Source organism: Poecile atricapillus, chromosome 34 (assembly GCF_030490865.1).
Source record: "Poecile atricapillus isolate bPoeAtr1 chromosome 34, bPoeAtr1.hap1, whole genome shotgun sequence".
Lineage (NCBI taxonomy): Eukaryota > Metazoa > Chordata > Aves > Passeriformes > Paridae > Poecile > Poecile atricapillus.
Window position 1 is genome coordinate 1802856 of NC_081282.1, and position 11495 is coordinate 1814350.

General features: G+C 52.0%; 1 protein-coding gene across 1 annotated transcript; it reads right to left on the reverse strand.

Annotated features, from left to right (window-relative positions):
- Window positions 1-1330: 1330 nt before the first annotated feature.
- On the reverse strand, window positions 1331-2263 carry LOC131590726 (olfactory receptor 14J1-like). The gene has a single exon (XM_058860996.1). The coding sequence runs from the start codon at window positions 2261-2263 to the stop codon at window positions 1331-1333; it is 933 nt and encodes a 310-aa protein (XP_058716979.1).
- Between the last annotated feature and the right edge of the window lie 9232 nt (window positions 2264-11495).

Sequence of the window (11495 nt, forward strand, 5' to 3'; positions counted from 1 at the left end):
GGTGCTGAGAGCTCTGCAGCCCCTCTTGCCATCGCATCTGCCCAGACCAGCACCACAGCCCCAGCCTTGGGGCCCTCAAGAGCTGCTCCTGCTCCAAGCCCAGGGCCCATCCCAAAGCTGGGGCAGCCAGAAATCTGTGCCCAATTCTGTTCATTCCTGTTCTGATGAGGAGGGATCCTCAGCCACTTGGAGGTTGTTGATCAATTTTACTATTCCAGAGGCCACCTCTTTCTTGGGCTCATGGAATCAAGAGGCCCCTGTGACACTGCAGGGCCTTGTGGAACCATGCAGAGCATTGCAACAGAGCAGGACCTCGTGTCATGATGGGGCCATTGGGACACTGCAGGGCTCCATGGAACCAAGGGGCCAGTGTTACACCTCAGGGACTCATGGAATGAAGGAAACATGTTTGACACCGTGGTGCCCTTGGGACCATGAGGCCCAGTGGTGACAGTGTGGAACCAAGGAGAGCATTGCTGCACTGTGCGACCTCATGGAACCAAGGATCCACTGTGACACTGCGGGGCCTTGGGGGACCAAGGCGCCATTGTGACACTGCAGGGCACAAGGATCCAAGGGACTTTGTGACACCAGAGGGTCCCATGGAACCAAAGGGACATTGTGACCCTGGGAGGCCTCATGGAATCATGGAGACCATTGTGACACTCCAGGGCCCCATGGAACCGTGGTGACACCAAATTGGCTGGGGGTGTTGATGTGCTGCAGGGTAGGAGGGCTCTGCACAGGGACCTGGACAGGCTGGATCCAGGGCCCAAACCCAACAAAGTGAGGTTTAACAAGTCCAAGTGCCAGGTCCTGCACTTTGGCCCCAACAACCCCCGCAGTGCTCCAGGCTGGGGACAGAGTGGAGGGACAGCAGCCAGGCAGAAAGGGACCTGGGGTACTGATGGACAGCAGGCTGGACATGAGCCAGCAGTGTGCCCAGGTGGCCAAGGAGGTCAATGGCTCCTGGCCTGGATCAGGAATGGTGTGGCCAGCAGGAGCAGAGCTTCAGTGCCACCCCTGACTTGTCCCCAGCTCTGCACACAGACATTGCTGCTGCAGCTCCAGAGAAGGGAACAAAAGGGAGATCTCTGGAGAAAACTTTGCTGGGAGACCCTTTAGTTCCTTTAAAGCCACCAAGAGCGCAGCCCCTCGTGGCCACAAAGAAGGTGGAAAGAAACAAAATGAGATATGGCACAAACAATGACATTTATTTGTGGACAAGCTTTAAACGTAAAACAAAGAAAAAGAATCTCCAAAATGAAAACAACAAGAATTATCAAAGATGACTTTTATTACAAGTGATTTGCAGAAACTGGCCAGCAGTTTAATGTTTAGGAAACCCTCCAGTCATCAGTGTCCACACTGCAGCCTTGAGCTCCTGGTTCCTCAGGCTGTAGATGAGGGGGTTCAGGGCTGGAGCCACCACTGAGTACAGAACTGACACTGACAGATCCAAGGATGGGGAGGAGATGGAGGGAGGCTTCAGGTGTGCAAATGAGGCAGTGCTGAGGAAGAGGGAGAGCACGGCCAGGTGAGGGAGGCAGGTGGAAAAGGCTTTGTGCCGTCCCTGCTCAGAGGGGATCCTCAGCACGGCCCTGAAGATCTGCACATAGGAGAAAACAATGAACACAAAACAGCCAAGTGCTAAACAGACACTAACTGCAAGAAGCCCCAGTTCCCTGAGGTTTGAGTGTGAACAGGATAGCTTGAGGATGTGTGGGATTTCACAGAAGAACTGGTCCAGGGCATTGCCATGGCACAGGGGCAGAGAAAATGTATTGGCTGTGTGCAGCAGGGCATTGAGAAAGCCACTGGCCCAGGCAGCTGCTGCCATGTGGGCACAAGCTCTGCTGCCCAGGAGGGTCTCGTAGTGCAGGGGTTTGCAGATGGACACGTAGCGGTCGTAACACATGACGGTCAGCAGGAAATATTCTGATCCAAGGAAGAACATAAAGAAAAAGAGCTGTGCAGCACATCCTGCATAGGAGATGTCTCTGGTGTCCCAGAGGGAATTGTGCATGGCTTTGGGCACAGTGGTGCAGATGGAGCCCAGGTCACTGAGGGCCAGGTTGAGCAGGAAGAAGAACATGGGGCTGTGCAGGTGGTGGCTGCAGGCTATGGCACTGATGATGAGGATGTTGCCCAGGAGGGCAGCCAGGGAGATGCCCAGGAAGAGGCAGAAGTGCAGGAGCTGCAGCTGCCGCGTGTCTGCCAATGCCAGCAGCAGGAAGTGGCTGATGGAGCTGCTGTTGGACATTTGCTGTGGCTGCACATGGGAACCTGTTCATGAAGAAAAAGAACAGTGATAAGTCAGGAGAGGCTGGGACTCACCTTTGTTCCTGCTCTGGGAAAACCTTCACCCAGGTCCCTGCCTGAGCTCCAGCTGTGCTGGGTGTGCCAGGAGCAGCCAGGCCTGTGCCTGGGGGCTCTCCAGGAGCCATCCCTGCCCTGCTGCCCTGGGTTTGTGGCCATGTGGCAGAGGGACAAGGCTGGAAATTCAGGATATGTCAGGGGAATCACTCCTAATGCAGAAGGGATTGATAGCATCTGCACACACAATTCTAAAGTAAGGCAGGAGTTGGTTTTAGGAATTGTTCTCCTGCCCACACATCATTCCTGGTTCTCTGAGGTCAGAAATCCCCAGCTTTTCTTCTGCACTCAGAGTTTACCACTGAGAGATGTGAGAGGCAAAGGATTCCCTGTGGCTTAGGGAAGGGGAGGGGCTGGATGGGCTTGTTCCCAACTGCTCTGGGTTTGCATCTTTGGCTGGAATCAGAGCACAATCACACTCCTGTGTCACCCTGGCATAAACCAGACCCTGCCCAGGGCAGAGGGATCCCTGAATGTCTCACCCTCTCTAAAGGTCTCTGGGCAAGGTCTCAGCACCCTCCTCTGCCAAGGACACTCACGGCTCCCTTGGCAAAGCCAACAGCATTTCCTCAGCTGTGACATCTCTGCCCTTCCCCGTGGGACATTCAGGGAACTCCAAGAGGCTCTGGCACAGATTTGCAGCCAGGAGGGCAGCTCAGAGCTTGGAAGGACACAGCAAGGAGATCCCCAGGTGTGCCCATGATGGGATCTCAGGGAGGGGGCTCAGCTCATTCCCCTTTCCCATGGACTGCTTTGCCCACAGCCCCACAGGTCACAGGGAAGCTGGGACACCCCATTCCCATGGACACACCTGCCTGGCAGCAATCCCAAGGGCAGGGCCTGACTCAGCTGCTGCAGATGCCAGAGGCTCCCTGAGAGCCCCAGGTAACAATGACAATAGCAGAGCAGTGCATTCAGGCCATTTAGGAGGCTCCCAGCAGAGAGACTGAGCACCCAAAGTTACAATTCTGGCATCTCTGTAAATGTTCCAACATTACTTTGCTGATCCTGGTGTGTCCCTTTAAACTCAGAATGTTCTGTGATTCTGGGATTACAATTCCTCTTCTGCTTCTCTCATCACCCTGTTGTCTATAATCAAAAGAGAAAAAAATAATCCAAAAACCTTTTGCAACAGTGTTAGAACAGTAAAGTAAAAACCAGCTTTACTGGAAGCTTCCGGGTGTCCCAGTGGGGATGTGGCACACCCGGCCCCTTATTTCAACAATTTATGAAGGTTGATTAATTAGGGTATTTACCAGAAACATTCAATAGGAGATCCATTGCCCCAATTACACACCCCTCACTCAACCCACTGGAGTAGGTCCAAGGGTTTCTTTGCCCCACTTTTTGTTATGACCGCTCACATTCTGGTTAAAAACAAAAATGTTTTTCTTGTAGCTCCTCTTTCTGATGATAAGACTATATAGTATTTCAGAAATCTATTTAGAGGGTCAGTTTATTGTTCTAAAATCTAAGAGAAAGGTTAGGAAATGTACTAGAGCTAAATTCAGTTATAGAAGTATATAATAGTAGTTTAATAGAGTTACTTAAGGATTATGATTTTATAACTATACAATAATAGTTTACATATCTAAAATTAAATTTAAAATATATAAAAAGTAAAAATCCTTTTGTCATCATTGCAACTTTCCCACCCTGCTTAAAGAAAGAAATTGAAAACAGTCTCAGGAAATCTCCTGATCTTTACAGCAATCCCAGTCTCACCTTCCTTTGGGAAGTGTCCTCCGGAGCTGTGTCCAGGCAGGTGTGGAGCTGGGAGCAGCCCTGCCCCACACAGCCCCTCTCAGCAGCAGCCCCTGCCCTGCTCAGGGTGGCTCCTTCCCCCCACAGCTTCTCCCCAGCGCTGGGAGCAGCTCCCCGGGCCGGCTGAGAGCTGTCCCTGGCAGGCAGCAGAGTCCCTGCCCCAGCACAGCGCCCTGGGCTGCAGGACCCTGCTCTGCAGGACAGCCCTGGGCACCCCTGGCTGCTCTACACAAGGGACAGGCAGAGAATGTACTCACAGAGTCTGGAGGCACTGGCATGTTCCAGCTTTAGGAGATGCCTGCAGGAGCTGCAGCTGCATTGTCCTGCAGCCAGAGGCTTCCTGTGTCAAGGGCTGGCAGTGATTCTGCCCCAGGCACTTCTCAGCACCTTCCCAGCCCTGACTGATTGAAGCTCTCTGTGCCTCTGGGCTGTGCCCGGGGTGGCTGCAGGCAGTGCCCCAGCCCTGCTGGGCTGGCAGAAGAGCTGCTCAGCAAGAGAAATGTGCTTTTGAAGCTCTTCTTGGTTTCCAGGATTGCCCTCTGTGCCAGGAGCCCGGCCTAGCTGAGCAGCACAGACACAGCAGCAGGACTTTAATGAGCCTCTTCGGGCTTTGTGCTGAGGCCCTGAACATCAGTCCCTGAGAGGGAGGGGAAGAAACCTCTCAAGAACTCCAAGTCAGAATGGAAATCCAAAGTTTCTTTTACTTTTAATGGGTCCCACTGAGGGACATGACTGAGAAAGTGTCCCCAGGCCCCAGGCAGAGCAGAGAACTGCAGGCACTGATGACAGGTGGGGACAAAGAGAAGCCAAGTCTTGGTGCCCTGGGCCACAGCAGCCTCTGTGCCACCAAGGGCTGTGAGGAGACACCTTGTCCTGAGGCCCTGGGGCCTCCTGGCACAGCCCCAGCAAGGCTGGCCACTGTCACCCCCTTGGCCTGCCCTCAGCATCCCCCCTAGCCCACATGCCAGTGGCCTCAGGGATCTGCTGGAAGGAGTCCCTGGGGAGCCTTGCTCAGGAATGGCCCTGGGGGGCTCCTTCATGCTCCCAGCAACTGCAGCTTCTTCAAAGGACTTTGGCTTTTGTCTTGGAGTCTTTGAGAGTTTTGTGCAATCCTGGCCTCCAATGATCTGCTGTAATTAGTCCCTTGAGAGGCTTTGTCAGTAACAACACTCAGTGGGGCTCATTAATGCTTCAAGGTACTTCAGGTTCTTAAGGTACTTTCCTTTTTCCTTCCCACACTGAGTCTCTGAGAAGTTTGTGCCATCATGGCCCCAATTATCTGCTTTAATGAGTCCCTTGGGAGCTTTGCATTGACACTCAGTGGGGCTCATCAATACTTTGAGATACTCAGGGCTTTTTCAGCTACTTTGGCTTTTCCTTTCCACACTGAGTCTCTGAGAGGTTTCTGTGCAATCCTGGCCTCCAGTTCTCTCCTCCAAGGAGTCCATGAGGAGCCTGTGTTGGGGATGGACCTCAGTGGGACCCATTAATGCTTGGAGAAACTTTGGGTGTTTTCCTCTGACTTGGACTCCTGGAAAGGTTTGTGCAATAATCTCCCCTCAGGCCCTGAGGTTCCAGGGCTCATCTCCAGATGCACCACGGGGCTCATTAGGATCAAGCAAGTCCTAAAAAACCATGGCTGTGCCTTGATTTCCCTCTGGTCTGGTGCAGTTCATTAGGAAATTTTCCTACAATAGTTATGGAGAAATAGTTCAAAGAACTTCTGAGAAATATGTATTTCTATTTTGAAGTGTGTCTTTTATTCCTGTTCTCTTTAGAGCAGAGGTGATTGCAGCATTCAGTGATCAATATTGATCCAGGGTCTCTCCTAAGGAGGTCTGGCCAGGTCAGAGAAGCTGTGCCTTGAGGTCTGACCCAGTGTGGACAACCTTGCTCCACCTTCCCCAGCCCCATCCTGTCTCTCCTCCCACACCTGGGACCTGCTTTGCTCAGAGAACTGGCTGCACTCAGGCAAAGAGGGGTTTTCTTCTTTTATTTTAGCCATCTAAAACTGCTGAGTTTCCCCATGGAAAACAGACACCCTCCTCAAGTGTGTGCTAGCCCAAGGTGCCACCAAGGAGGTTCCCCTTCCCCAAGGCAGAACCAGGCAAGGAATGTTTCAGACACACAGGGAGTTCTGCAATAAACACAAACCCAGAGTTGGCTGAAGGCAGAATTCGAGCAGCTGCTGAAGGACAGACAAGCTTTGAACTCCTTGCAGCTGAAAGCACCAAGTGGGTGGTTGGGAGGTGTGTGAGTGAGCCAAGAGTGAGGGAAGGGAAATGCAGAGAGCCCTGGAAGTGTTTCTGTGCAGCCAGGCTGTGGGGAAGGGCACTGCAGAGCTGCCCTGGGCCAGCTGTGAGGGTGGATTATCATCCCAACCTGCCCTGGGCCATTGCAAGGGGCTGTTGCCATGGACACTGCACTGACCCCACTGTGCCAGCCCTTTGCTCAGGGCTGCTGTCACTGCCCAGAGCCAGAGGGGATCCCTTGCTGGGGGCTTGTGCCACGGCCACCTGCCCTGTGCCGCGCTGGCTGCTCAGGCGTCGTGGAACCAGCAGCAAACGCCACTGCCAGGGCCAAAGGTCAGCTCAGCCAGACACAAAGGGTCAGTGCTGCCACCTGTTTCCATGGCAACCCTCCCTGGGACACCACACCTGGGTCACCTGTCCTGGCAATTGCCATGGAAACCCGGCTCATTGGAAATGCAACGGTGGACAAAGGTTTTAGTGGGGCCTGCCACAACAGGACAAAGGGTGGTTGTTGCAGTGTGTTTCTTGTTCATGGTCTGTTCTGTTATTGCCCAAGTTGAAGGTTTGGTCCAAATGAGACCCTCCCACAGCACATTGTCAATCTACCCTGAGTCACCTGTAAATTCTACCTTAGACCCACTGCACGCTTGGAATTCCACTTCAGAAATCCCCTAAACTTCGATGTTTAGGGGATTAGTTAGTCCATGTGACTTCGATGTTAGTCCATGTGACCCAATTTTCCCCCCCTACCTCCCTCATTGGATGATGTTGTGAACCCTGCCTTTTACCCTCCCCAGGATATCTCTGATTAGCTGATGCTTTGTACCCTCCCTTTGAACCACCTCCCTATTTTAGCATTTTCTGTCTTTTGCCCCCAAGATTCCCCAGAGCAATAAATCCTCTGTTATCCCATGCAAAAGACCTCCCTCTCGTCCTTGTCTCCTCAGAGCACAGACTGACAGCCCAAAGCCACAGAGCGAGTGCTCCAGTCACACCTGGGGTCATCCTGCTCCTGGGCTGTGACCCACTCCTGGTGCGGCCCAGAGTGACAGAGCCAGATCAGCTCCAGCCCAATGTGTTACAGAGTGACTCTTGCCAAGGAACTTTGTGCTGCTGTCACTTCATATTAAATCTGGTTTTTGCTGCTCCCTTGCCGGGGATTTTTCAAGCGCTCTCAAGCCCTCGTTGGTGACAGGGTGAAGGAGCCCTGGCCCAGGCTCTGGCCCTGGGGGACACAGGGATGCTGCCGGGGGGTCCCTGTCCCCCTGTCCCACCCCCACGGCCCCAGCCCCGTCCCTGTGTCAGGCTCTGGGGTGGATCTGATGGAACATCCTCTGGGGGAGGCTGCGGCACCGGGGGTGGGGGAACCCGGGGGGACAGGGGACCCCACTGTGCAGGAGCAGCGTTGGACTTCTCTGGGGGGAACTGTGAGGGGGGCTGGGGTGGAGTGACCTCCCCAGTGACCTCACATTGCCCCTTGTGATGTCACACAGACACCTGGGATGTCACAGAGACACCAGGGAGGTCACACTGTTCCTGTGATGTCACACTGCCCCCTGTGATGTCACACAGACACCTGGGATGTCACACAGACACCTGGGATGTCACAGAGCCTCCTGGGATATCACAGCCTACTCTGGGCAGCCCTTGTGATGTCACAGAGCCAACTCTGGTATGTCATCCTGTGATGTCATACAGCTATGCTGTGATGCCCCAGTGAAGGCATCCACGCCCGCATCCAGAGACCCCAACACGTGGTCCAGGAACTCCAGACTGAAAAGGAGCCCCAGTGGTTTGAAGACCTTTTTGGGAGCTGGGGACTCAAAGGATGGGTTGCCTCCCTGCTCAAAAACATTTTTTGAGTTTTCCTAATTATTATTATTTTCCTACATATGTTTTCATGCTTTAAGAAGTTATTAGCCAAATCTCTGGGAGATGCCTTTTTAAGAAGTAAAGAAGGGGGAGTTGTGGGGGCCAGGAAACCGGCTAATTCAGAGATCCTGGCCCTCCCTTGGAGGCAGGGCACTTTGCTCTAAGGGAGAGAAAAGTATCACTCCCAGCAATCTTTGAGTTAGTTATGTTAAACTGTTACACTCCATTGCTGTTCTCCCCTGCCATCCCACCCCAATACCTGTATCCCAGTTTCCCCCAGCCCCTCTCCTCCCCTATAAATACCCCAGTTTATCCCCTATTCCACAGAACTGCTGTCACTGGCTCCCTTGGCCGAGGGCCCGGCTGTAATAAAGGCCAGTTCTCTGCGGAACGCCACACAGCGCTCTGCTCTCTCCCTCCGTGTCGCCTGCACGCTGCCGCTGAGCTGAGCTGAGCTGAAATCACTCGCCGGGCAGAGGACGTGTCTGTGCCCCGGGCAGCCCAACCGCGGACCGCTTTTCCGGGAGTCGCGGCACCCCTGACACCTCCACCGCCGCGGCAACCTATGAGAAAGCACAGCTGGGTTCTGCTCAGGCCATTTCAAACTACCTGGGCTGTTTGGGACTTGCCCTTGCAAAGGCAGCATCTCAGGAAAAGTCCAAGTTTCTCTTCATGGACTCCCAGAATGTGTTGGCTTGGAAGGGACCTTAAAGCTCCTCTTGTTCCAACTCTCAGCACCCTCAGGACACCTTCCCCTAGACCAGCTTGCTCCAAGCCCCATCCAACCTGGCCTTGAACCCTTCCAAGGGTCAGACAATCACAGCTTCTCTGCAACCTGGTCTATTCCTCCCACATCGAAAATCATACCAAACTTAGCAGCCTCAGAGACAGATTTCTATTCAATAGCTACATTTATCTATGAAAGAAATATGGCAAAACTTGTTTGCATCTGACTTTTCAAAATCAACACGAGCTCTTCAGAAAGGGATGCCGCCCGCCCACTTTTCTTATTTTTGCCCATTTGGTGGAACATTTGCATTCTGTTGTTGTTTGGAGCAATATTTTAATGTATCTGGCTGAGGCTGCTTCAAATAGTCCAGCGAGATACCAGGGGGTGAGGGGTGGAAAACTGAGCTCTTACACATCCAGTACTTCTCTTGTTGGGAGTCTTCAATCCCACCTCTCTGCTGGGATGAAATAGGTGCTACTCATCCAATTTCTAAAGTATCATGCATCAAGCTGACACTATTTGAAGACTTCAAAATAAAAAAGCCAATTGAAACAAACCTCTGCTCCTTTCCATTTTCTCTGTTCCACGGTTTAGGACAGAAGAGAGGAGAGAAAGATTGTTTTGGCAACAATGTTTTCAGGACTCTAAAAAGAATCTCAAAACCGCTCTGCCACACTCTCAGCTGCTGCAGCCCCAAAAAGCACTGGCTGTCTTTGCTCACAGAGTCACAATTGTGCTGGGATTTCTACCACACCACAGGACAGCGATGTTTTTCCTTTTCTCCTGGAAATACCTACAGCACTTCTGGGTAGCAAGGCAAACATGAGCCTCTTTTAGTGGCCCTTGAAATTGGACATGTGAAATGAGGTACACAAAGCCACAGGCCAGCTGAACCTGGGATCTCTGAATGGGTCTTCACATTCTTCCCAGGAAGATGAATGGCAATCACTATTTTGGCAGAGAAACTGCATCAGCTGGCAATTTGGTGTAGAAAATGTGCTTTCTGCTCCTCTCAGAGCCAAAACTCCTACCCATTTCTTGGAAGTCCTTCTTAGATAAGGACCATGTTCAACTGAGTGACAGTGAAGCCAAATGGCAATCCAGGAATCAATTGTCCTGCACACAATCTCCTCCAACCATGTGGAAGGTTACTCAGGGGCACACAGGAGGAAGGAAGAAACCCAAATGCATAATTGGACATAAAGTCAGACGTGTTGAGGGATGAAGAAATCTTGCAGAGCTATGGAAACCTGCCCTGAAAAGCCAGTTCAGGAAGAGCCTGAGCTGTTTTGTGCTTCTAGGCCTGAAGATGCTCAGGATCTTTCCCAGATGCTCAGCAGGCAGCAGGATTGTGCCTGAATCTGGCTCTGGAAATGCCAGTGCCTCAACTGAGAGCTGTGGCAATGATTTCCATTGCATGGAGAGGGGCCACAGTCCTGCAAGAGTCTTTCAGCAGAGCAAACAGCAGCCTGGAGGGTGGGCAATGCTGCATCTGTACCACTGCATGCTCATCCTTCACCGTAATGCAGAGCTGCCCCCAAAGCTGCCATGGATCACTTTTTAGATTTCTCCTGTTGGATATATTTGGGAGAAGTTGTTCTAGGTGGCTTTGGATGGAGATCCTGTAGGAAGCAGCCATTCACCTGCTGTGATATCCTTACAACTAATCCTAACTTCTCATTGCCTTTGGTTTGATTTGGGGTTTTTTATGCATTTGTTTGATTGGTTCCTTTGGGTTTGTTTGTTTGTGTTTTTGTCTCTTTTGGTTTGAGATTTTTTCCTTTTTTATAAATGACTGGTGAAGTTGGCACAGCCAAACTCCAGAAAACGTAAACCAGGCTTGACTTTCCAGAAATGACTTTTGGCTGGCTTTAGCTGCATTCCCCAGGATCAAGATCATCAGTAGATACTTCCAGGTTTTGCTCTGCATCATCGGCTTGCCCAGACTTTGCTCAGTGTTTCACCAATGGAGAAGACAATGGATATTTTGCCAAACCTCCTTTCAAACAACAAAACTTGGGGCAGCACGACAGAAAAGAAGAAAAGAAAATCTTCGCCAGTTAGAACAGAGCCAGAGTCCCACCATTTTCCCCTCCACTTTTATTGATTTTCTACATTTAGAGGCAAACCTTCCATCTCCAAAAGCTTCCATCTCTCACTTCCGGATGCTCTTTGCTACCCTTTAGCCTTGACCCCCACGGATCTGAGTGCTGTCCATGTGGGGCTGGGGATGCTCAGCCTGGAAAGAGAAGGTGCTGGGGAGGCCTCCCTGCAGCTCTAGGAAAGATGGGCACCGAGAGGAGAAGCCTTTCAACTGCAGGAGTGAGATTGAAGTTGGATCTAATGAAGCTGCTCTTTTCCACTCAGGCTGCTGGGGCACTGGCCCAGGCTGTGCACAGAGCCTGGGGATGCTCCATCCTTGGCAACATCCAAGGCCAGCTGGGAGCAGGGCTCTGAGCAACCTGTTCTGGGGGAAGATTGCTCAGCTTGGAACAAGATGG

What these genes read in the sequence shown, in the direction of transcription:
- LOC131590726 (XM_058860996.1), bottom strand. Translation starts at nt 2,263, where the DNA reads ATGTCCAACAGCAGCTCCATCAGCCACTTCCTGCTGCTGGCATTGGCA.